Raw genomic sequence first — 26,946 nt, 5'->3', positions numbered from 1 at the left:
AGGGTTCACAGTTTTTTACTGCTTCCTTTAATACATTCTGTCTTTTTTCCTAGTTTCTTGGGAGGTTTGTGTCAAATGAGTGAGTTCCATTGTTCCCCCATTTTCTTTTTATCCTTCTGACTGAGGTTCTCATTGATAGTGTGTATTCTTATGCCACAGAAGGGCTTTTGTCCCTCTTAATCTAATATAGAATTTCTATTTGCTACAGGCTTATTTGTTACTCCCATTAAGGTTAATATCAGATCACTTTTGGATATCTTCTCTGTTACTATCCCTTGATTGTAGCGTTCTTTGCCAATAAGTCTACTTTCTCATTTCCCTCAACCTCTGGCTTCTTAACCATGCAAGTTACATAATTTTTCATTGGGTATGCAACTTTCCTAAATGAGAAGACATGCACTATTATAGGAGGTATTTCTTTTGTTGTGTAACAGTCGTAATGCACGTTTTCTATTTATCAAAATTGCAATGTTCTTAGTCACCAGCCCATTGCTGGGCTTGCCCTATTGCAATTACTTCTGCTGAAAATACAGTCAGGATGTTTGGTAGCTGCATTTCAAAGGCCTTCGGGTGAACTGGATTTCATACAGTGTTTCCCACTCTTCCACTTATTTTTGTTCCATCGGTATAAATGGCATGAACTCCTTTCCATCTGTGCCTTTTTTTTTTTTTTTTTAATTGTCTTTACTACTCTTGTATCTGTATCTTTAAATCAGGAAAATAGTGTTATAACATCTGTTAAAAGGGTATTGTAGTCAATTTTGAATCCATCTAGTTTCTATTCAGATTGATTTAATGTATCCGAATATGTGATGGGTTTGCAGAAAAGCTGTGATTATAAATTTAATAATAATGATTGTAAGATTGTTATTGTAATTTGTATCGTACTACGATTTGGACATAAATTTATTTATGCATTTTAAATTTAAACTGTATAAAAAATACGGAAGGAGCTTACATGAAAATATGCTTTTCATTTTTAAACAGCAGCTGAGATTTTGGCGTTCAAAGCATAATGATATTTGACGACCACGTGCACCTACTAAAATAATCGAGAATGGATTCTTTTGAATCGATCCTTCGAAATAATGATGAAAAATTAACGACAAAAAACATTCACGTTCAGTAAAAATTTCAAGGAATTTTTCAATGAGTCCTGAAGGAAAGAAACGTGATTTGATTTATGTAAATGTTTTTGTAAAAGTTCCTCTCTCTTGAACCAACCATCGACAATATTCTTTTGATCGATCATTTGTAACATAAAACTCGATTCTTTAGCCCTTCTTCATTGTTATTACCTCGTGAGGAGTGATACTGTGTTCATTTTTTGACAATTTTAACAAGGGGAAAAATGCAGGAAGACGAGGAAAATTATGTTTTCGATGACGAAGAGGTCCATCCGAAAAATCACGACGTTCTCCTCCAGGCGGTGTCTCAATTATACAGGAAGAAAAAGTGAGAATTTTTTTAAAAATCCATATTCATTATTGTAAAAACTCGTTTATTTTCAAGAATCGAGGCTCCGACGAGGAGTGAGCCTGCTACAAAGGTGTCCGAGTTCCACCTGTCTTCTGGTCAGCAGACTGATGACGTTATCAAGGTGCACGACCTCATCAGAGTGCTCGACAAAAAAGCGACTCACAAAGAAATCGGGAAGAACGTCCGACTAGTCCAGAAGAAGAGTAAAACTTTGAAGAAACCGCTTGAGAAGATATATGCTGACAGGGTATGACCATTTTCTGTACTTTATAGTAGTAGTGACAACACGTAGACACTAAGAATATTCAAAAGAAGCCTTAGCCCAGATGTCCACTGGAACCGATTGGTCCGACTAGAATTTGGTTGCATACCGTCTAATACAGCCGAATGATTTAGCAACAAGAGACACTTCCATAAAAGACGTTGTATTATCTCGTTTACAGCCAATCACGGCACAATTCCATGAAGATGGGATTTTTCAGTCTCGTTCGATCGAATTGTTGTACAGCAAGGGGAGTTAAGTACTTTTTTTCATTTACTGTTACCATGAACACCGAAAAACTACTTAGTGTAGTTCAAGATTATCCTCCCTTGTGGGATATGCGAAACAAGAATTACCACGGTGTTCTCCCAATATTTTCATTCTTTTGCCCTTCGACTACTCAGCAGGGTAGGTGCAATAATAACATATCCTCCACATCTATTTCAATTACGTTCGTTATCCTTTATTGCACGAAGAACTACAAGTAGTATCTGGCAGCTGAATTCTGGCTCCAATAGTTGTTCCATCGGCTCCTCGGTCAGTAGTCTGTTGAGAAGGCTGAACACGGTTTCAGTGGAAAGCCAGTCTTAAATGGGGAACTCACCCGATACGACGCAACGCGACATTACCTTAAGCCAATCTGTTGTCTATTTCAAAAGATTATTAACCCTCTATGCACATTTGCCTGACATGACACATCGTTACTTTACGCTGTGTTGCAACCAAGATTCCACTGTCCAGTTTTTCATCGATTTTTTTTTTTTTTTTTTGACTGGGGCTTCCGACATCTAGGTCATTTCAGCCCAAAAAATGTCTGTATTCTATTTACCCTTTCAAACACTACATTCATACAAATAAATACATTCATACACATAAATAAATCCATACTATACACTCATTCCGTTTGGTCGGTGGAGTACTTGATATTCCTCCACCGACCCTATATTCAAACTAATCTAGATTGGGGTCAATGGAGTACTTTTATAAATATTCCGCCATCGACCCCGAACACACACACTTACGCTCTCATCATTCGAGGGGTGATGATGACATATTTCACCCTCACCCCTCACCATTCATGCTAATAAATACATGCACTCAGACAAAACATATAGACACATAACACATAAGACATACTATATACAATAAAAAAAACCCAATTTCCCCTAAAAAGCGGAACAGGGGACTCTGAAACTCGCTACCGTGCTCGAGGACTCTTCTTAAATCCGGCGGCATGCCTACACACGCTCTCTGTATGTAGCCAAGGCATGACACGCCTCTATTATGCGGGACACATCGAGCAACCTTTCTCTGCATAAGGGGCACCTGCGCGGGCTTTGGCCCAAAAGCAGGTGTCCATGTGTCAACCGCGTTTGGCCAATCCTCAGTCGGGTGAGGACGATCCCTTGTCTCCTGCTCAGATTCTCTGAGGGCCATCTATCGGTCGTGCTCTTGACTCGCAAGAGCCTCTCCGACGACCCCGCCCACTGATGCTGCCATCTTTCTTTTATCATATTTTTAACTGTGTGTTTAGCGTCAGGGGGCCTGATCGCGATGGTCCGATCTGGAGGGTGGGACGTACTGGCTTTCGCCGCCTCGTCCGCTCGTTCGTTACCCTCCAGGCTGACGTGTCCAGGAATCCAGACAACAACCACTGTTTTTCCGAGAGGGTCCACAGAGAACCTGTTGCGTATAGCCCAGACAGCGCTCTGAGAGTCGGTACATACGAGGAAGGCTGAGCCCTCCCCGGTCCGCACCGCCTCGAGAGCGTGCAAAATCGCATACAGCTCTGCCGTGTATACGCTGCAATGAGGGGGCAACGACCAGGAGGTGGCCACTCCCTCGCTATACACAGCACATGCCACACCACCGCCGGTCTTGGACCCGTCTGTAAAAATCAGACGAAAACCGGCGTATCTTTTTCTAAGTTCAAGGAACTTAGCCTTGTAGAGGTATGGCGGCGTCAGATCGTCGCGGACAAGTACGGCCGGAAAGGTCCAGGGGGGTGTCGGCCAGTGGCCCAACCGAAGCACCGTCCCCAGTGCCAATCCGGCCCTCCCTAAGGGCTCATTGAAGCGAACCCGAGGGGTCGCATCCACGAACGAAGCATGTCGTAGACTATTCTGTACGGGTTTCATCGATTATTATCGGATGGTTTGTAATAATTTGTCTTTATATACTTAAAATAAAAAAACTGAACCCTCATATTTTGTTGTTAATTTCAAACTAAGTATTTTTTGTTGTTACACTAATTGCAACCTGCATATTGTAATGTAAACCAAATTAACTGCACTAGCCGAGTGGTCAGTGTGTTAGACCTTCGGCTCTAGATCCCGAGGTCATAGGTTAGATTCCTACCATCACCCCAGCCCTTTTTTCATACCCCCCCCCCCCTAAAAAGATTATGCATCACATATGAGATATTACATTCCTTGGCTAATATGCAAATTTCATAAGACCATAAAAAAATTGATTATGATGATTTTGCACAAAATTTATCAAAACACCAGAATACCATTTAGTGATGGAATGAAATTAACTAACAATTTATTACCTGGTTTTGATAATAATAACTAAATAAGAGCAAAACTAGGTAAATGATTTTTTTTTGCATTATGAACTATGCATATTAGCCATGTGACAATTCATATATGTGTATTCAAAATTGGGGGGGGGTTATTGTGAAAAAAGGGCCAGAGGCAACGGTGGGAATCGAACCCACGACCGCGGCGTGAGAGTCTCTCATGCTAACCACTCGGCTACCGCGTTCCCCCGAATTTTTAGTTAAATATTATTCATTCTCTAAATGGTTTCCTGGTGTTTTGGTGAATTTTGTTTATTTCAAACCATCATAATTAAATAGTATTTATTAAAACTCATGAATTTATGATCTCCTTTAATTTGGCTTACATTAATCTAAATATGTTATAATTAATTTAAACATAAAAATGCATTTAGTTTAGTTTGAAATAAACAACAAATAATTATTCAGAAATCGTGAGATGCGGTCTGGTGTGATATCAGTAGGTTTCCGAAAAACATTTTCTTTACCGTGCCAACGTTTCGATCTTTATTGAGATCATCTTTAGGGCCTGGGATTTACAAACAATGTTTGAAGATGATCTCAATAAAGATCGAAACGTTGGCACGATAAAGAAAATGTTTATAGAAATTATGAATAATGGAGTGAGTGTGGAGTTCAATCCTTTTTATAAAAAGATGGTCCCTACTCACATTAAGCACATCCTAAATGTATTTGTTAAATGTAAACATTGTTTGTAAATCCCAGGCCCTGAAGATGATCTCAATAAAAGATCGAAACGTTGGCATGATAAAGAAAATGTTTTTCTGAAACCTACATCACACCCGACCGCATCTCACGATATCTGAATAACTATTAAGCACTTAATGTGAGTAGGAACCATCTTTTTTTAAAAAAGGATGAAAATGTTTTTCTGAAACCTACATCACACCAGACCGCATCTCACGATTTCTGAATAATTATCGATTAACGGTCACTACTCACCACACATAAACAACAAATTGCTTTCGGTGTCTTTGATTGATTCATAAACTTCCCATCAATAAACCAACCACCTGGTTTTCACTGGAAAAATAGCTAAATTTGGAAATGCATATTTTCTTAGCCTTTTAAGTCACAGACCTGTGCTTGGTCTCAATTTTTAGAAAATTTTAAATTTTCTAAATGTTTTTTTAAATGTTTTTCGAGCAACATGTCAAGTTTTGATCGTTACAGCCCCTAATATTGGTGATCCGTAGCCTCTGTTAGTTTGGAGACAAATTGTGGCAAAAATGAGTCCAATTTGGCAAGGATTCTTTTTCAAATTTGATTTTAGATAATTAAGCCAGTTTAATTTGAATTAGAAGTTACCTTAAATAAGAATTTCCTTTGTGTATTTAGATTGCCCGAAAACTTGGATATGAATCTGTGAGAAAACAGCTCAGCAAATGGGATGCAATTGTGCATCGAAATCGTTCAGCTAACCAACTGGTTTTCCCGCTGAAAGACCAGCATGTTGATATAGTTAAAGAGGATGATTACAAAACACCGTTCAAGGTTGGTTGCTTTACTATTTTCCACAATGTAAAGAAATGAAGGATTTTTTTTGTTTAATTCAAATTAGGAGCCAACAGAATTGGAACAGGAAATGCAAAAGATTTTGGGCACAAGTGAAGTCGCTAAAGAAGAACTGGAAAAAGTAATTATTTATTTACAAAAAAAAAAAAAAAAAAAGATTTGATTTTACTTATATTAAAATTTTAATAGGAAAAAGAAATGATGGATCTTAATCTTTCACTAGAAGAAATGATCAAAAGGAGACAGATGATCGCCAAAATGAGAGCTAGAGAATCTTACAGAATAGCCAAAGCTGTTAGACAAAATAAGATCAAAAGTAAAAAGTGCGTAAGGACAATATTTTCATAAATCTAATAGAACGAATATTTCATAAAGTAAAATTTTTACAGATACCATCGAATATTGAAGAGAGAAAAAATGAAAAAGGAGCTCAAAGAATTTGAACTTCTTCAGAAGACTAATCCTGAGGCAGCTTTAGAAAAGCTAGAAAGAATTGAAAGGGCTCGGGCGGAAGAAAGAATGTCTCTACGTCACCGTAACACAGGAAAATGGGCTCGTAGTAGAGCAATCAGGGCGAAATACGATACTGAAGTATGCTTTTAATAGTTTCATTTTATTTGAAATAGGAATTTGATTTTTAAAAAAATTGTTGAATTTTCAGGCTAGGGCTCAATTGGCAGAACAACTGGCAAAAAGTAGAGATCTGACAAAAAAACTGAACCAGGACACAGATTCTGATAATGAGGAGGACGACACGGGGCCTGCTGATAATATATCATCAGCAGAAAAAAACAATCCTTGGGTTAAAAAGTCTGCATCAGAAATCAATGATTTCATAAGTGGCTATAGGAAATACTGGGATGAAGTTGAAAAGGAAAAACAAGAAAAAACGAATAATGTAAGTGTACAAAGAAATCGATCACTAGAAGCTGATGAGGTTGAATCTAATACATCCAATGTTATGGTCAGTGAAAATAACTCAAAAAATGAAGAAACGGACCTAGAAATCCCACCACAGAATGAAAATCAAGGTGACAAATCAAAAAGTGAGTCTGAATTAATAAGAGGTCCAGAAAATTTTAAAGGTGATGTTGAAGAATGGTCAGACGTTGAAAACAATGTGGAAGTGAGGCAGTCAGAAGATAAATTAGAAAACAATTTAAATAGTGCAAATCATGCAGCGGACAATTCATATGTAAATAATGAAAAAGATAATTCAAAAGATAATTTAGAAAATTTAAATGAAGAAGACAAACATCTGGATGAAAACAGTGAAGTTACAAGTTGTGGAGATAAACTAAATAAAGAACTTGAACAATCACTTACAATCAATAAAAATGTAGGGAAATTGGAAAATCATGAAGATAAGCACGAAGAAAAAAACAAGAAGCAAACAGAAGATGTTAATAAAAATGATACTGAATTGCTTGGATCGGAGGATGACCATATGATTGATAATAAAAGAAAAGAGATGAAGTTATCTGGCAGGTTGAAACAAAAAACTTCACCAAAAAGACTGAATAAGAAACAGAACAAACAGTTTGATAACGGGAAAGTAAATAAATCAGAAAATGAATTAAAATATGAAATCAAATCTTTTGATGTAGAAAACAATCCGAAGCCTTTATCTGTTAACGTTCAACAAGAAAGAAATCAAAACTTCATAAAGAAAGACATGAATGTAGAAAACAAGTCTGAATGCGAAACTGTGGAAAAAATTGCAAGTACCGATATTTGTGTTGAACAGGAATATTCAACGTTTATAGACTCGGGAATCGATAAGAAAACTTTGAGAAAAACAAATAAATCAAAAAAAGTTAAAAACGTTTTGAACTCAAGTGGCTCTTGGTCAGTGTTACAAGCAGAGAAAGTCATGAAAAAGTCTGTCAAAGCCCCTGAACAAAGAGCCAAAGCGGTAAAAAGGCCGAGTAGTTGGTCGATAGAAGAAATTTTTCAAGGTGTAGAAGACAAAGTTAAAAATAACGCTTTAAAAAAATTTAAAGATATACAAGACGATATGAAACTTGATATCGTTAAAGAAGTCAAAATATCGATGAAAAAGAGGGACAAATCTTCTGATCTTTCAATGAAGAAGAAACCGAAAGTTTCAATCGATGAGAAATTATTAGAGGTGTGCGAAGAAGGTGTGAGTACCGGGGAAAACGACATAAGGGGCCTTTTAGACCGGATTTCCTCAAATGAAAAAGACACTACGCAGAATCTTCCTGAAATCGATCCTGACAAGTTTTTACCGGTAAAACAGAAGAAATTGATGACACATGCACCTGAGCTTGAAGAGGAAGGGGACGATGCATCAGGCGATGAAGATGAAAAGCAAAAACACTTAAATCTCATAGAAGCTTTCGGAGACGATGATGTCGTCGATCAATTCAGGTATGAAACAAAATTAAACATTTTTATTTAAAGGTTGATTTTTCATTCTGTACATTAGGAAAGAAAAAGAAGATGAAATTAATGCAGATAAACCGAAAGATGTCGATCTCACTCTACCTGGCTGGGGGCATTGGGCGGGTTGTAGCATGCCTCCTGTTAAAAAGAGGAAAACATCAAGGAGGTTTGTCGTCAAATTTCCCGAAGTAAAACGGAAAGACGCAACCCGTCAGCATGTTATTATTAACGAAAATGTTGACGTGAGATTAAAAGATCATATGGTAAGCCCAAACCAATAACACTTTATTTTTTTTTTTTTTAACAGACATTTACATATTTTTTACAGGTAAATGAACTTCCGTATCCGTTCAAAAGTGTAAAAGAATACGAAGCTTCAATTAGAGCACCAATAGGCAACAACTGGATTCCAGAAGTTGCCCATAAAAGGCTAACTGCACCTCCTGTCCTGACAAAAATGGGTTCAATCATCGAGCCAATGGATCCGGAACAGTTGGTCAAAAATATCCAAAACGAAACTAAAATTAGCATTAAAACATAAAACCTTAATTATGTTTATTTGTAAATAAAATTGATAAATTTTACTTTTTTCAAATATTAGTTTTTTTATTTATTTAACCACAAAATAAATTATTTTGTTTGTGTGTAGAAAGCAAGTATGTACAAGTGAATAAATGGTCGCATATCTAATTTCTTTTCAGTTTTGGATAAAATTGAGAAATATTTCCAAGTCTTTTCTCTAGCAGCTTATGAAAATTATTATTTTATGATCAACTATGCCACCATATAAAAAATAAATGCTTTTAAATGTCTAAAGAAACCTAAAAAAACAAAAACAAAATCCAAATGCATGTCAACCAAACTGACTAAACGGCTCTGACAAATCAGTTCCAATATGAGAGCTCGCATCGGACAAGACTCAATTAAAAAACTTTTTTTAATGCATGGTTTTTGGGTTTGTGTTGATGACTAAGTTTTGAACCATTAAGGTCTTTGCCCACTAGAACGTACCATAACATGAGCATGTCAGGCACAAAAAAAAGTGCTCCAATCACTACTATGCCCACTTCAACAGATCAAGTTCTATACCCATAAACAACGCATACCGCACCCGATTGGTTTCCGTACAATTCTTGCAGATGCTTTGTGAAGTGTTGTAAATTTTCTTAAAAGTAAAATATGGCTGTTAAATTATCTCTATGAGAATTGGCAACGATAGCCATTATTTTGGACTAGGAAGGGGAAAATTAAAAACCAACTGTGAGACGTTACTGGATTAACGAATCTCTGAGAGAACAAAAACTGAATGAGAATATTGGAAAAGTTTTTCCAATATTTTTCTATGATGTCATTCCAATTTAATGAATTGCTGGTAAAAATTGAAATAACTTATAGTTCAAAGAAATGTGACTGATCATTCTGTCAGGTGTTGACGCAATAATGCGTATGGCAACGTTGTGTATCAAACATGGAGCATGTCACCTGCAAAATATTCTGGCTCACACGCTATGGGGTATTGGTCAGGGATGTATATGTCTACTGGTACAAATATTTCTTTGCATGAGTAAGGTTACAAATGTTTAGGGCTTATTGTTCACGCAATGGGATTTTTAACTTGGAATTCCACTGGATAAATCTAAATTAATCAGTGTATTAATTAAGATTGATGACCCCATTTATCTACTCTATTAATGATTACAAGAATATTAATTAGAGTATGCTATTTGAATGTGTTCAACAATGTTATCCTCAGCAAATGAACTATAGGTGTCATTTTTTATATTCTTTATTTATTTATTTTAAAACATTAAAAAGGAAAAATAATACATTGAATATAGTTGGTAAATAATTTTTTTCTTTTATTTGGAACAAATTAAATAACATTGTATGCACAATTTTAACTCACAATTTATATATATATTTTTTATATACAAATATTTTAGAGTTTATAACAATATATATATGTGCATGTTGCCGATCTCATCTGATGTAACTTAATTTATTGCCTCATCTTCACATATCGCAATTTATGGCTTCGTAATTTGTAACATATTAACGATGCAATAATCTATCTCTCTTTTTTTTAATATTTTAATTTATATGTTGTTTAAAAACTAAGTTTGGCTTTAGGCCAGTGATTTTCCATGTCATGTTCATGAGGTATGACTATGTTGAATTGTGTAAAATAATAAACTTAATTGTTAATAATTTTATGTACAGATAACTTCAATTAGGATTAGCTTGTACAAAGTATATGTATTTTTAATATACCTGTTTATAATGATCTGTTATTTACATTACACAATTCATGCTTCCATCCACGAATTACTATACTGTACGTGTTTTCTCTTTTAAAATTAACTAAAATACAAAAATCACAATAAAAGTAAATACCGGATGGCGATACCAACTTTGGTTATTGTCCCTCGTTTCCACCGTTTGTGATAACCTCCTCATCACTATAATGGACAGAAAGTTGATTATCCGGTCTAGATTTCTTTATTACCGAGTTCTCATCACTATTCTCACTTGACGTCCGTTTTCGTTGTCCTTCAACATTGTTGTTCACAACACTATCGCCATCTGTACCTTTAGTCCTTGGTGACGAACTGCTCGTATGGTCATTCATGGGCGAGTCTATCGAGTCAGACGATGCACCCCACTTAGAATGGGGTGCGTTGAGACCGTTTACCGATGTTATCGGGGACTTGGGCTGTGTATCCACACTACGCAATGTGCAGTTTTCTTGTTCTAAATTTGTTATCGTCTCTTTGGCTTTGCGTAATTCTTGCTGGAGATAATATATGGTGCTCTGCATCCCTTCGACATCCTCATCTAAATCTTGCAGCAGCTCATCCAGATCTAGAATGAAAATAATACAAGTCCTTATAAATAATAATAAACTAGTATAAGTAATTTTAGTTACTGAGCATATATTCAAATGAACTCTTCTCAACATTAAAATCATACTTATTTGTTTAAAACTGCACATAAAAAGAGGTTCTCACCAGATTGAGATTTTTTAACCTCTTCACTGAAGCTTTTTTGCAAAGCGAGGTCTCCTTCTAATTTGGCTAAGCGCCCTTTTGATATTGTTGCTCCCAATTCCTCATTTTCTTGGTAAAGCAGCCTGCATTTTGCCATCAGACGTTTTCCCGTATTGCTGCAAAAAGAAAGTCGAAAAAAGTAAATAATACGATCAAAATTGGGAGGTGAAAATCCTGTTTAATTTACCTATCGGGTGTAAATTTCCATGCTGCTAATTCATTTTGTGTGTCGTCAAGTTTTGTCCTGGTCTCGGACAGTTCTTGTCTAAGGCGTTGTAAAAGGAAATTGACTGCTGGATCGAGAAGTGCACTTTTTAAGGCCCCTCCACCGGGTACTTTCATTTCCGACAGCTGCCCCTGTAAGGTGTAGTACAAAAATAGAAGAAGCAAGAACAAAAAGAATAAAGTGAGAAAAAACAAACTCATTTTGGTTTAATTCAAATTTTTATGTATTTATTTGAAATATTAAAACAAATATATTTAAAAAAATAACCAGCTTGCACAATTACAAGCTGTTTTTCAACTTTCTGTTCTTTAAAAAATTCACATTTTTAATGTTTAAAATGGCTTGAAATTTGGTTTTGTGGACAAATACTCACAGCATATTCTTGCATATCCTGTTCCTTGGCAGCTAGCCGTCGCATTAAAACTCTTTCCCTTAAAGCTAATTCCGCTAGTTGGCTTTTAAGCTTTTCTTCGTTTTCTCTTAGAACGGCACATTCTCCTAAAACAATTCACAACACTTTGAAGAACTCAAAAACACCATTTCCTGTTTATATGACAAATTTAACAACTTAGTACTGGATGAAATTCCTTTGAACAAATATGGAAAACCCATGGCCTAATCATCTTCGTTGGGATGAACAGGGGAAAGGGTGAAAACAACACTTAGAAGGTACTGACAAAAACCGAAGGTTTAATAAAATTCTTTCTAGTGAAACTTACATTCCGGTTTCCAGAACATCTCAAAGAATTTTCAGTTGTGTGAAGGAATGTTACTTCTTTTTCCGTTACAACTAACTCTTGTCGGGTCGATCCGATTCTCACAACACTCATTACACTCGTGGGTATTCCCCATCCTAACACTCACATCCGACGAGAAGACAACAAAACATTATCTTATGTGTTATTTTAACTTTGATTTTCAATTATCATTTTTCGCTTATAAAAGAATATTACACAAAAGAAAACACTAACACATTAACACTTCCACTTTCTTTTTCCTCATAATGTACACTATTTTTACGTTGTGCTATATTTTACAGAAAACTTTAAAACATACATTTTATACACTATTCACATATTTTATTAAAAGGGGAAAAAAATTGAAGCCTTTTTACATACAATTAAAAACCTCAATTTTTTCTTTCAAGAACTGGAAAAATTATTTTGTCTAACATGTGGAAAATAAAATAAAATTAGAGATTCGAATATCACTAGTGAATTAAAGGTAAATTTTAATCATAAATTAATAATAATCAGTTTTGTTATGTTTGAAACAAACTTCTTCATTAGTAAGTGAAATGATTATAAATAAAAATTATATATCAACAATTATGTACATAAATAATCCAAATTTTACATACTTAACCACTTTATTTTAATTTTTTAAATAATAAAATAAAACTACCTGCTACAATTTCTAAAATGGTTAATAAATCTTAAATAAATTTGCAATGAGACTAAAACTGCTTTGTTTTCTGTACATTCAAAATTTAATTGTACGTTTTAATTATGAATTTGAAATAAAATGAACACTTGTAAAGCAAAAATTGGAAGTTTGTTTTTCAAACAAAAGAAAACGATAAACTTGACACACAATTTCAAATTATTTTTATACTGCAAAAACAGAATGTTCGGAGAACCAAACATCAAATACACACTTCATATTTCCTGTCAAATTTAAAATAATAAACTAATAGGTGCAAAACACACTTGTTTGTTAATATTTATAAAGAGAATGTATGCATATAAAGGTAAGGTATAAAATGAAAGTTAAATTTCAGCAAAGAAGATATACAGAAGATTGCTTTTAGTAATATTATTGTTAAAAGCAAAATTTCTTATTGTCGCATTTGTTAAATTATGTCCCTAATATATTTAACAATTTTTTTTCAACTTGAATATTCTGGTATCAACCATTGATTGACCAATCTTGCCTTATTTTTTAAAAATTATTATTATTATTATTTTAATGGTCCTAGCTTATTAAGCAAAGCGAAGTAATTAATCATACTATTTGTTTGGAGTAAGGGGAGTGTGAAAAAAAGGCCAGCGGTGACGGTGGGAAATGAAACCACGACCCCGTTGTCTACAAGCTGAGAGTCTAATGGGCTGATCACTTGGCTGCTGTGGTCCCCCAAAAACAATGAATTTTAAATTGCAAGGAATTGCATAACAGATTGTGCATTAAAAAGTGCACAACACAAAATTTAAATATCATCATTTTGATTTGATATGATGGTTGTGAAGACATAATGACTAAAACATACTGCAAGAACAAGCAGAATGCAGATGCAGCGGTTTAGGGTGTTGGCACAACACTCATCACTGTAAAGTACAAGTCCCATGTTCAAATCTGTTAAAAGATGTCTACCTCAAATTCTCCCCAAAACCAATTCATTAAAAAAGGAGAGGACACCCAAAAGAATGTATCTTCACAGAAAAAAATTGTTTGACAATAATTTTTTTTGTCTATTTTCCACAAGGCCATCCTTTTCAATGTCTTGATCGGAAGAGTGACAGAGTCCTTTCATTTTCAGGAGGGGGGGCCTTCAGTGTTGATGCTCGAGATTAAGTACGCAATAAACATTTCGTCAATTTTAGAAAATAAATTGACTACAGAGTGAGTGATCGTGTCCTGAATTAGGTAAGATCCCTTCCATTGTCGGGAGGGGGCCTTAAGCTGATGATGCCTGAGGTTCCATAAGTATGCTCGATTCATATCCTCATCTAATAATTATTGTTTAATTATTCTCAGATAAAATAATCATACAATAACCAGTGAAGATGGTGAAATACCGAAATGCATCAGATAGGATAGTAGATAACAGCTTGTTCGGAAACATAAGAACAGTTTATACCGACCCCCGAGGTTCTGGTCTTTTAGCACAAGAAAAGATCTTTTTCTTTTGGAAGTGCTTTGGGTTCAAATTCAGGGCTGCTGAGATTCAAACCCAAGACATTTCCAGTGATGCTTTGACCATTGGAGCTCCTTTAAGATGTTTATATAAATGTATGTATGCCGATGTTTATAAATTAATAAAATATAAATTTTAAATAAAGAAAGCATTAAATATCAAAATACCTATTGTTATCATAGCTAATATTATAACATTTCATAATTTATGCTTAAAACACAAATTAATTAAACTTTATACTTAACTTATTATTTTAAAGATTCAGTACATAAAAGCAACATCCTTATGTTCTTAGATAAGCCACATTCAATCATATAGCTGGATTAAATTTCTGTATATTTTTTCAATTAATTAATCTTTACGTAAAGTATTGATTGAGATAAAAAAAACGAGCGGGATTCAAACCCACGATCTTTGGCTAAATACGCCACTGTTTTACCACTTGAGCTATCGTGACTTCGATCCACTCGGACACTAACTTCCCATCTCAACCCCACCTTTTCGATCCTCCCCCTTTCTGTATATTCTCATAAAGCTTTATGAACAAATATTTTATCAATATTTTAAAAAGACAGTAGTTAACTTGGAAAAAAATAAATAAATACATATCTGATGTGGAATACAATTTTTTAAAATAATTTTTAAACTAAGGAAAGTGGAGAAAAGGTTAGGTCAATTTCCAAACTGATTATGACCAGACACTATGCATTTTCCAAAATGATATTATTTTTATTAAGTGACAATAAAATTGTTTATATGGACAATATGCTCGTAGTGTTTCCTTAACGTTGATTACCTCACACGTAAGCTGTAAATTTAACGAGTCAAATTACCTAGCGGAGTACTCTATCCAGGAAAAAGTCCACTTCAAGGCTAATTTTCACTTTTATTTTTTGCACTGCACCCAATTATTAACATTGCTGATGGATGGAAAAAATGCTGACTCAATATGACAGCACACCACTTTTAACTTGAACACACTTGTTTTTTACTACACTTCATCCTACCCCAGTTTTAAATATCGCAGACAAAATTTTAAAATATGGAAATCGTTTGACATAAATGTTAATGAACAGTCTCATTAACACAAATGAGTTTATATACAACATAAAAAACCCTGGTGGCAACATGATAACGCACCGTTGAAATTCCACTATTTTTCTTTTCTGCATGTTTTGCACCTTTGATGTTAGAAAGTAGAAAAAAAAAGTGAAATTACAGTGAACTACATAGTTACTCTCACTATATTTAACTGAATACAAAACAAAAATAACACATTTAAACAAAGAATACTTTACAATTCAATAATCACTTATGATTTTCTCGCTTGACTGTTTTGGTTGTCCACTCGAGTTTAAAAAAAAAAAAAATCAGTGTGAATACACAAATGCTTTTTCCGATGTAAAAACACTTTAACCATGGAAAAAATAAGACTAACAGAATGTTAACAGGTAAAAGAAGTGTTAGAAAGAAGAGTACCCACTCAATCAAAAGATTTTCTAAAAAAATTGTATGTATAACCTGGCTTAAGTAGTAAAATTTTTTTTGGTCACAATGTAAATTTAACGAAGTGCACAAGTTGATCTACCTTCGTAGGCGGAGGTCCTTGATTCTAAAACACTGACGTAACTGTCTTGTTTCCTCCAATTGCTTTTAAGTTCATCGAGCGTTATCCCGTCCAGCTGTTTCTCACTCAACTGCACTCGAGTTGCAGCATCGCCACCATTGGGTACAGGGGGATTTTCAGATGGCTTCGAGGGAGATTCTGTATCCAATTTTGCATCCAGGCCTTCACCGCCATCCTCAGCCACTTTTTCAACGTCGGCCTCCGGATTCATTTCATCCACCTCTCTCAATTTAGTACACCTAGAATGTTAAATAAACTAGTTAGTATAAGAAGAAAACATACAAGGGATTTTATATTCTAATTATGTTCGAAAATAAAAATTAATAAATTCTTAGTATAGCCTCAAAGATTTTAGTACAGAAATCATCATCTGACTCAGGCGCCTGATCTGCCTATCAGATCCGACATGTTGTAGAATTTTCAACTTCATTGGAAGTATGCTAGAATGTGTGCTGTGTTAGATTCAAGAATCATAAGATACTTTAGATTTTCACTACCCCCCCCCCCCAAAAAAAAAATCTAATATTCTAAAATATACAAGCATTAAGGTAATAATTGTGAGATTTATTCCTTTTTGGTAAGCCAGTTGGTGTGCTTGAGACACATTGAAGATGGTAAAATGCTGAAATGCGTCTGTAAACCAACCCAGCAAGGACAGATTTAAGGAGGGAAAAGTTAATATTCTTGTCAAAATTGTTTTGTAGTAACAATGAAGACTAATTTGGCTTATTTATTTATTTGGAAAAAAGTTCCAGCTTATCTAAGATATAAATCAATTAGGCATATTGTTCCTCTCTTAACCAAACTTTTTATTTACATACTTTTTTAAAATATTTACCAGAGAATGGTACTTGTGCTAATTGATTTACATGGAGGAAGGGAAGTGAAAGAAAATTACTGGGGCAATGGTGGGAACCAGCTTCATCTACGAACTGAGAGTGTAACACGCTAATTACTCGGCTATTGATTAATTCTGCGATAAATAAAGTTAAGTAAAGTTATTCCAGTTATATAAAGAACTTATTGTCGAAATACCTGTTTGGGGGTGTCACATCTTTACTTTATATACAACCTTTTTAACAAATCTTTTCACCTCAAAGACAACTCCTTACACAAAAATGTCTTTCTATACCGATTTCCTTCCCCGCCCTTTCAAAATCTAACATATATAAACATAAAACTGCAATATCTCACTGGCACTCTCAACACGACACACAAGAATGGCACAATTACGCACTAAACTTTGAGTGAGTAGAAATACTTTGAATATAAAAAATATTTTTTTGCATTGTATAAATTCCATTTTTTCCACATCCTACATGTATTTGTTAAATTTAAACAATGTTTGTAAATCCCAGGCCCTGAAGATGATCTCAATAAAGATCGAAACGTTGGCACAATAAAGAAAATGTTTTTCTGAAACCTACGTCACACCAGACCGCATCTCACGGTTTCTGAATAATCATCGACTAACGGTCACTAATCACCACAGATTTATGCACAACAATTGTCATATATAAATTTCAAGTTTAAGACTCAGAATTGCTCAGACCAATACTAGAATCAGATTTCTTTACAACGATAATGCACAAGGAAGGTTTTTCTTTGTAGTTTGCAGATTGATCAAGGGAATCATTATTTAATGCGTATATTCCTTCAAATACAATTCAGCATCTAAGATTCTTCCAAAATTAGCACGTTAAAAGTTAAATAGTGAGATTTCATCCTTGTATTTGTAAGTGGTGCAACTGTAATTTGATTGTTATTGATCATCTCAGTCTACCTCACTAAGGCGGTATGTCATATATTCAGTGTATCTGGAAGGACCAGTGACAATTAAACACACTATAATCGTCTGATGGTGAAATATAGCGCCACCATCGCTCCTCCAGCAGAGTGTGCATTAAGTGTTGATGGCAGAATATTTGTAAAAGTGCCCCATCTAATTTAGATTATTTACTACAATTGTGTGCTGGTCGATGGAGGAATATCCAGTACTCCACTGATTAACCAGAATGAGTACAAATGTATTTATTTGTGCGATTGTATTGCAGATGTTAGTATTAGGCTAGATTATATTTTACATGTGTTGGGGACTGAAATGTTAAAAGCCCCCAGAGCCTATCCTTGTTGGTTGGGAAGCGATGATCTCCTGAGCAACTGGCCCAAGGGGGATACCCAGCCGCATAACAGGTTAAGTGAACTCCCCTGAGGTACTGACCAGCACATCGGGGTGAAAGTCCAATAATATAATAATATATATTAGCAGACAGGTGTTTACACAATTTAAATTTTCTTATGATCTGAGTCCTCATCTAATAATTAATATTTAATAACTTTTTGTCCCCTGACAGATTTAACAATGACAAAATGTTATTAACCGTTCTTTACCATTGATTCTTTATTTTAACCGGTACAATAAGTTTTTAACTGGTCAAATATTTATGATGGAATCAGATTGGATATCAATAGTTGTTTTCCCAAGTAGATTTTATAACAAATGTCTACAATCTGTCAACAATATTTACAACTTGCAAGGCAACGTAGTACTTGCAGATTACTTGCATAATCTGATCGGACATGCAGTTAATTCTTGGAAACTGGGATCAGTGCAAAACCAGTATGTGAGTAGAACCTTTTTGACTATTTGCTATAAGGACGTTATATCACAATAAAGTAAAAACCGCACTGGCATCAGTTGTTACTAATCATTTTGGTCTGGTTATTCTCATTGTTTTTTGATCTGATGGAAATGTTCCAGCCTCATCATTTCAATATCAACACTCCAACTGAAGATAGGTGCCAAAACACATCTGCCACACCAAAACAGAGATGATTAGACCAAAATGATCGAAAACAATCAAACTACAATATTATAAATAAAAAACTAACTTTGGCTACTATGTCCCATCTTTTATGGTAGTAGTGAAGTAAGAGGTGGTGCAATAAACTTATGTCAAAGAAGGAAAATAAATAACTAACAAATAAGCAGGTTGAATAAATAGCATAACTAAGAGTTTTACTATAAGGTTTCACCAAAGGCTAAAAAAACGTTGCTGACATGGTATAACTTGTGAGAAGATTAATCGGTACCGATCAGATGCATGTGAATATTTATTTCAATGTAGTGAATAAAATGAAAATTGCTATTGCCTGTTAAAGTTTTGTGAAAGGCTATTGTAAGAATGTCAAATTGTTGATTGATTTTCACATTTAAGTTTTGTACTGATACATTTGAACTTTCTTTTCAATGTAAGCTAACATAATCAAAATGGCCATTGCCTGTTAAAGAACTCTACACATAACAACATTTAGATTCTGCAAAACTGCATGTTTTTCTGTTACAAGTTTCATGAAAGGCTGTTGTAAAAATGTCAAATTGTTGATTGATTTTCACATTTAAAATTTGTACTGATGCATTTATCAGATGCATTTGAACTTTCTTTTCAATGTAGCTGGTAGAATCAAAGCCTGTTAAAGAACTCGACAATTAATAACATTTAAATTATGTAAAACTGCAAGGTTGTTCTGTTAGTTTCATGAAAGGCTATTGTAAAAATGTCAAATTGTTGACTGATTATCACATTCAAGTTTTGTACTGATGCATTTGAACTTTCTTTTCAATAGTTATTCAGATATCGTGAGATGCGGTCGGGTGTGATGTAGGTTTCAGAAAAACATTTTCTTTATCGTGCCAACGTTCACTCAGCATCTCACGATATCTGAATAACTATCGATTAACGGTCACTAATCTCTACACATTTCTTTTCAATGTAAGCTAATAGAATCAAAATGGCCATTGCCTGTTAAAGAACTTGACTCTTAACAACATTTAAATTTTGTAAAACTACAAGTTTTTTGTTGAAGTTTCAAGGCTATTGTAAAAATGTCGAATTGTTGATTGACTTGTCACACTCAAGTTTTGTACTGATACATTTGAACCGTCTAGCCACTGCTTCTGTAAGAACTCTACGTACTTAACAGTTTCAAGAACTTCATACAAACGCTTTAATAAAGTGTTTCAACGAATAGTTCGCCACGCTACAAAGAAAATAATATTTATTTACAATAAGCGTAAGAATGTTGATCAACTGACAAAATATGGAACATGCAACTAATTAACTTTAAATTATCAAATAACATTGGTTGTTACCTGTAAAGTATGGTAATAAATATGTTAGCATAAGGTCGATCAGTTTGAAAAGAAAACTGCGGGTTAATTGTGATTGATGTAATTATTGAACTTTTACTGAACTTTATATTTCAACAGTTTTTAACTGAAAATATGTCGGGATAGTTGGATTTAAAGGAATTCCGTAAATAAACCTTCCCGAACTCTTTCCGGCGAAAGTAAACAAGGGTCAACAAATTTAGGCCCTTTTTCAACATGGCCTTACATATGGATTTCAGCGAAGGGGGAAATTTTCCAAATTTAAGCAGCCTTTTTTTGTTTTTTTAACAATCCGGGTGCGACTCGTTTCCGAGTGGGGAAAAATATTACGGCCAGGTTTATAGACATCACGCGGGCTAACCAAGAACATGTAGCATATTTTCGACGCGTGAGGGCCGCCGCGCCGTGAGGTTTGGAGGAATCGGACGAAACGTCTCACGCGGTTAGGCCTCACGTCGGCCGACGAGAAACGTCCGAAGAAGCCCTGGGAAAAATGATCGGCCGCCGAGCTTAGGCGATTGTGCAAAAAGGAAAAAAAAGAAGGCTAGTTTAAAAAAAACCATCTTGGAGACGCTCTTCGTAGTATTTCCTATTCTCCCTGTTAACAGTAATCAATTCAAGACAATAAAAGGTTATACAAATTAAACTGTCAATTAAAAACCTTTCTTTTTCCATTTAAAAAACGGAGTAGAGCTAGTCGTGCAATAAGTTCAAACTCTTGAAAATAAGGAGGTTACCTACTTTTTCAATTTCCATCGAGTATGAAAGCCCCTCTCGTAGTTATCCCCTCGGCAAAACGTCCGCGCGGAGCAAAACACACAAGAAACTACAGAAATAATTATTTATTTGTCGAGACGGCCATCAAGACTAAGCTTAACTAAAAAGATACCAACACTAAAATAGTTGACACAGTGTTGCCAATGGCAGTAGGCGGCGGGTCGGATCCAGCGACCGGGTTCTCAAGAGGAGCGGCTCGGCGGATTTTCTGTCTGACCGGATGACGGGTGTGGAGAATGAGGACGCTTTGACCAGCCCGGGATCGGAATTGTGGAAACACTTTGGACGAATGTGGACAATTCGAGGGAGGGCCCGGGAAGCGGGGGCCCGGTTTCGACGTCATCTGCCGGCAGAGTCGCCGCTTAGTAATAACGGGTATCCACTTTCGCCTCGGCTAGTCAACCGGATTAAATTTGGCATTTGTTTAAACTAAAATACATTTGTAATTTGATCCTTACCGATCATCTTGGTCTACCTACCACCGCTCGAGGATGGGTAATCTGAGACGATCGGCAAGGAACTAATAACAGACTCATCGCGCCGCCGACTACAGGATGAAATCTTACAAAGAACCAGATACTAAGTGATATGTAAGTAGTTCGGGTAGATATATGATTTAAATAAACAAATCAAATTTTACGATTTGTTAGCAAGGGTTACGCATTTTACAAAAGCATACAGTACAAAAATAAAGGTAGAAAGAAAAGTTAAAGCACAAAATATTTGTGTGTTTGTTTCAAACATAGCCACACACTATGGCTGATTATTATTATTATTTCTTTTTTGGTACCTGTTCCCATATTATTAATTGCAGTTATTCTATATTTAGGTAGTAGTATTATTTAATTAATTAATACTTCTACAAATAATACATATTATGTGTGCGCCTGGCTCTCTTTTACTCTGCCTTTCTGTGACTTAATTTTTGCTTTTTTGTGGCGCTCTCCCTCTCTCTCTCTCTCTCTCTCTCTCTCTCTCTCTCTCTCATCGTTTCTTTCTATTCTTGTCTTTTTGTTTGTACTCAAGTCCTTCCTCCAAACTCTCACATTTTCTCTCTCTCGCTTTCAAACCTTTTCTTTCTTTCCCTACCTTTTTATTTTTACTCATGGTCCTACTTCCCCCTTTCTCACTCTCTCTTTCTTCTCCCAAGCTTTTGTAAAACTTTTTCTAACTTTCCTTGTCTTTTTATTTTTACTCATATCCTTCCTCCACACTCTCACTCTCCTTCTCCCAAACTTTTTTCTAACTTTCCTTGTTATTTTTAAATCATGTCCGTCCTTCCTCCACGTTTCTCCTTTACTCAGAGAGAAAGATAGATAGATAGAGTGAGTGAGAGAGAGAAAGAGAGAGAGAGAGAGAGAGAGAGAGAGAGAGAGAGAGAGAGAGAGAGANAGAGAGAGTGAGAGAGAGAGTGAGAGAGAGAGAGAGAGACAGAGAGAGAGACACACAGAGAGAGACACAGAGAGAGAGAGAGAGAGAGAGAGAGAGAGAGAGACTTGAGTTAAAAATAAAAAACAGGAAGAGTTAGAAAAAAGTTTGGGAGAAGGAGAGAGAGTGTGGAGGAAGGATATGAGTAAAAATAAAAAGACAAGGAAAGTTAGAAAAAGTGTTACAAAAGCTTGGGAGGAGTGCATGAGAGATTCCTTGTTCGGTTTTCATTCTTTGTATTTCTCGTTCTTCTTGCAGCACTTGGCAGGCATTAGACCTTGCATGGTGATTACCTTTACAATTCACACAGATTGGTTGGTCTCTGCATGGCTGCCCTTCATGAACAGGAAGTCCACAAGAACAAAACGATATTTCCGATTTACATCGTACTGCCGTATGCCCGAAGCGAAGGCACTTACTTAAAGCACCGCATTGCTGCCGGGACATACGGACGTACTGAAAACCTCTGGTAGATCGCCTTTATTTCTTTTGGGGGAGTCGGGGTGTCGAATGTCAGAATCAATGAGTTCGTTTCAACGATCCCTTGTTCTGTTTTTCTTTTTATTCTTTTTACATCCGCTACCCCTTGATCCGCGAGTTCTTCTTTGATTTCTTCTTCAGGGCATACTCGCAAATCTCGGGCAGATATTACGCCCTGAGAAGTGTTTAGTTTATTGTGTGGGCGAGATGTAACGTGTATTTTTTCGCCAAGACAGACAGTCTGTTTAAGCATAGTTGCTTGTAGCCTTTCGTCTACATCTATTAACAGTGTCCCTGCAGCAGTTATTTTAATATATTTAATATTCTCTCTCAGAATTCTGATTATTCTGCACAATTTTATTGGCGAATCTCCTTTGAAATCTCCCTCTTTTTTCTCTATACTCCAAAATCTCGGGAATCTTTTCTCTCTTTCATTTTGAACATCCATTTCCAATGTCTCATTTCCAGATTTCTTTAAGATCCTTTTCCTCTTTCGAGGGGCTGCCGGATCAAAAGGAAGCATCGTGATGACTTTCGAAATTTCAGTTCTTGCACTTGTGGTTTCCATGCGTTGGACAGCGCCACTCGCTCCGCTGCTCCAACGGGTTCTTGGGGAGACCCCCATCCACAGACTCACCGGCATTCGGGACTTCCGGAACTACGTCCTCTTGTAATGGTTTAGGAGCAGGCTTGTATTTCGGGTGACAGGGAAGCTACCCCTATCACCCTAGCCGTTCCGTGGGGCTGCCACTTAGGTGGAACGGCACACCTCCTCCTCCCTAGACCCTGGGACGCCGGGGATAGGAAAAAGGATTGGTTAGTACGGGAATGAGTAGTTACAGGGAGTAAAAGGTAATGTTAAAGGGTTAGTAAAGGGGATGGGGGTTAAGGAAGGCCGCCAGGTACGGGAGGGGTATATGGACGCAGTTTTACCTCATGCCCGAGAGGAGGCTCTTTATTGTTATCGTCATAATTATAAATTATTTCTAAAAATATCAATGACGTATCATTCTTACAGAAGAATGCCCTTATTCGTTAGGGTCGCTTTGCGGCAACGAATTAGGAAATGTTCTAAAAAATGAAAAAAAAAGCAAATTTTGGAGAATAAGCTATGTGGTATGTTTTGCCACAAAGGGTGTTCCAAGTTCCAAATTGGTTTGGCAAGGTCCAGAAAAAATTCTTGCTACGCGTTTTGCTATTTCTAATAGTCTTTTATCAAATAGATTTTGTTAAACGATATCATAGGATAAATTCGCAGAAATTGGGAAAACATTGATTCTTTCCTCATCCAATTTAAATCTCTGACGCTTGTTAATGTCAATGGCATTTTACGTTTTGTTTTACGGACGGTAATTTCAAAACTTCAAGGTTTTTGATCTGAAGAAAAAAAAATATACATATGCCATTAAAAGAGGTAAAAGCACTTTGAAATTTTTATTAATTAAACTATTTATTGTAACAAGGACTTTCGTTAGCCATTAGGAATAATATTTGGGTCAATTGGCTGTCGTTCAGGGTTTTTAATTAAATATATTTTTATTTATATAAATACTTCAAGGAGGTTTTCCGTTTTTCTAAACAATCGGACAGCAGGATTAAAAAGTTTATGATTTAGAAATTGGTTTTAATATCATGGATTTTATCTTTTATTTGTATTTGTTATGTAGAACTTAAAAAAATTATGGCCCTTAATAATGAATTTAATAGAGATGAGGCGATTTTGAAATATGTCGGTGAATATAGAATAAACATGAAATGAGCGTGCTAGTTTGAGAACGACGGATATGGTCATGTAAGAAAGATCTAGTTTAAAAACATGTTATTGGATTTCAACTTCTAGGGTTTCCTTAAATTGTTGTTTCACTGTTACGATACTTGCATCATCCTTTTCTTTCTACTTTATTAACACTAGTCAAATCATCGACCATCAATGGGAAATTTTTTTGTAGAAAAATTGCGATATCGCAGAATCAAAAAAATCATGACGTGTCTACGAGCATTTTTCAGTTTAAAATATTTCTAAAACATTAGGAGGATATGAACAAAAAACAAACGATTAAAAATAACAATAGTCGAAACAAAAGTAACAGACTTGGCCAAAATTCTGTGAAAATATCTTTCAAATTGATATTTTCCATTATTCGAAGAAATGTAAAATTTTAAGAAATGTTAGATAAGAAATTTCTAAATAAGAAAATCTTTGCTTTTCCACTACTCTCGCTTTCTCTCTCTCACTCACTCTCCCTCTCTCTCTCTCTCTCTCTTTCTCTTTTTCACGATATTTATTTTAGATGAAGAGGTCCTTGAGACCAAATCTTGCTTGATCATCGAATAAATCGTTTATTCATTCACTCACTCTTTCATCAAACAAATAATCACAATCTCTCTCTCTCTCTCTCTCTCTCTCTCTCTCTTTCTTAGTTATTTATTTCACCTATTCACACACCCATTTATAGAATGCAAGAATTTATTTTGTTGAAAAACAATCGAAATTGTCATTACAATCGTCACATGCGTGTTGTAAAAATGTTTTACTAAATCTCATTTTAATTAACACGATTTCTTCAGTTAACATGATTAGCGGGTTTCAGGAAGCCAGAGGTTGTCATTCTATTCACCAAACATTAACATATCACTCGCAGTTCGATACTTTTTGATTTTGTTTTTAAAAAGTTTTTCACGTTATTTTTTTATTTTTTCTAGTCACACATTATAAAATTTAATAGACCAATATAATTACACGCAATTTCACACTTTTTGAAATTCAACCTCTCAGGCAGGGGACCGCGGTAGCCGAGTGGTTAGCATGAGAGACTCGAGAGAGGTCACGGTCGTGGGTTCGATTCCCACCGTCGCCTCTGGCCCTTTTTTCCCGATAACCCCCAATTTGAACACACAATAATTCGTACTATGGCTAATATGCAAGATCATAAGGCCTCTCAGGTACAATTTTATCACTATTTCTAGTGAAATGACTGTGCCAAACTTGAATTGTTTTAAGTGTCTCTCTGTTTATTCAAATATACAGGGTGCCATTTTTAGATCTAGTTTCAAATTTAATTACAAGAAGAAAGGTAGAAAGAAAGTTAAAGCACAAAAATATTAGGTGTGTTTGTTTCAACCATAGCTACACACTATGGCAGATTATTATTATTTTGGTATCTGCTCTCATATTAATTACAGTTATTCTATATTTAGGTACCAGTACCATTTAATTAATTAATACTTTTATATATATTACATATTATGTGTGCGCCTGGCTCACTCTCTTTTGCTCTGTCTTTCGGTGACTTAATTTTTGCTTTTTGTGTAGCTCTCTCTCTTTCTCTAACATATTTTCTTTCTTTCCTTGTCTTTGTGTTTTTACTCAAGTCCTTCCTCCACACTCTCACACTTTCTCTCTTTCTTTCTCACTCTCGCTCTTAAACCTTTTCTTTCTTTCTTTATTTCTTTCCATGCCTTTTTATTTTTACTCATGGTCCTCTCTCTCGCTCTCCTCCAAAACTTTTTCTAACTTTCCTTGTCTTTTTTTTTACTCATATCCTTCCTCCACACTGTCTCATTCTCTCTTGTTCTCAAACTTTTTTCTAAATTTCCCTGTTTTTTATTATTAACTCATGTCCTTCCTCCACGCTTCTCTCTCTCGAGTGATGAATAAATAAATGGTTCATTCATTCACTCTCTCCCTGTCTTAATTATTTATTTCCAGTACATAATCATATGGAAAGACATCTTGGGAAGTCTGGAGTACCACAGGGATAAGGTCTCTCTCACTCAACCTCTCTCTCTCCCTCTCTCTCTCTCTCTCTCTCTCTCTCTCTCTCTCTCCCTCTCCCTCTCTCCCTCTCTTTCTTAATTATTTATTTCAGCTATTCACACACCACGTTTTAGAATGCAAGAATTTATTTTGTTGAAAAACAATCACAAGAACAATCTAGTTTACATTTTTTATCTTTTTTGTAGAAAAATTATACATCAGGCCCAGTTGAACATCAAAATTTCAAATACGACCCTATACATCCTGACA

The 26,946-nt window shown here is 35.4% G+C and overlaps 2 protein-coding genes across 2 annotated transcripts; one reads left to right on the top strand and one right to left on the bottom strand.

Annotated features, from left to right (window-relative positions):
• Positions 1-1,273: 1,273 nt before the first annotated feature.
• On the top strand, positions 1,274-8,833 carry LOC106663874 (U3 small nucleolar RNA-associated protein 14 homolog A). The gene is made up of 9 exons (XM_014389082.2): positions 1,274-1,455; positions 1,513-1,726; positions 5,664-5,819; positions 5,887-5,961; positions 6,030-6,163; positions 6,230-6,431; positions 6,502-8,234; positions 8,293-8,512; positions 8,578-8,833. The coding sequence occupies exons 1-9, from the start codon at positions 1,352-1,354 to the stop codon at positions 8,788-8,790; spliced, it is 3,051 nt and encodes a 1,016-aa protein (XP_014244568.1). The 5' UTR covers positions 1,274-1,351; the 3' UTR covers positions 8,791-8,833.
• Positions 8,834-10,275: 1,442 nt separating this feature from the next.
• LOC106663862 (pre-mRNA-splicing regulator female-lethal(2)D) lies at positions 10,276-21,255 on the bottom strand. Its single transcript, XM_014389057.2, has 6 exons — positions 20,976-21,255; positions 16,025-16,302; positions 11,896-12,020; positions 11,484-11,653; positions 11,258-11,412; positions 10,276-11,111 (listed from the first exon to the last, which is right to left on the bottom strand). Exons 2-6 carry the CDS (start codon positions 16,272-16,274, stop codon positions 10,666-10,668), a joined length of 1,146 nt encoding a protein of 381 aa, XP_014244543.1. The 5' UTR covers positions 16,275-16,302; positions 20,976-21,255; the 3' UTR covers positions 10,276-10,665.
• Positions 21,256-26,946: the final 5,691 nt, after the last annotated feature.

This window comes from Cimex lectularius, unplaced genomic scaffold (genome assembly GCF_000648675.2).
Source record: "Cimex lectularius strain Harlan isolate CLEC.00 unplaced genomic scaffold, Clec_2.1 scaffold136, whole genome shotgun sequence".
NCBI classification, from domain to species: domain Eukaryota; kingdom Metazoa; phylum Arthropoda; class Insecta; order Hemiptera; family Cimicidae; genus Cimex; species Cimex lectularius.
Note: the sequence above shows the minus strand (reverse complement) of the source record. Positions and strands in the feature narration are given on the sequence as shown.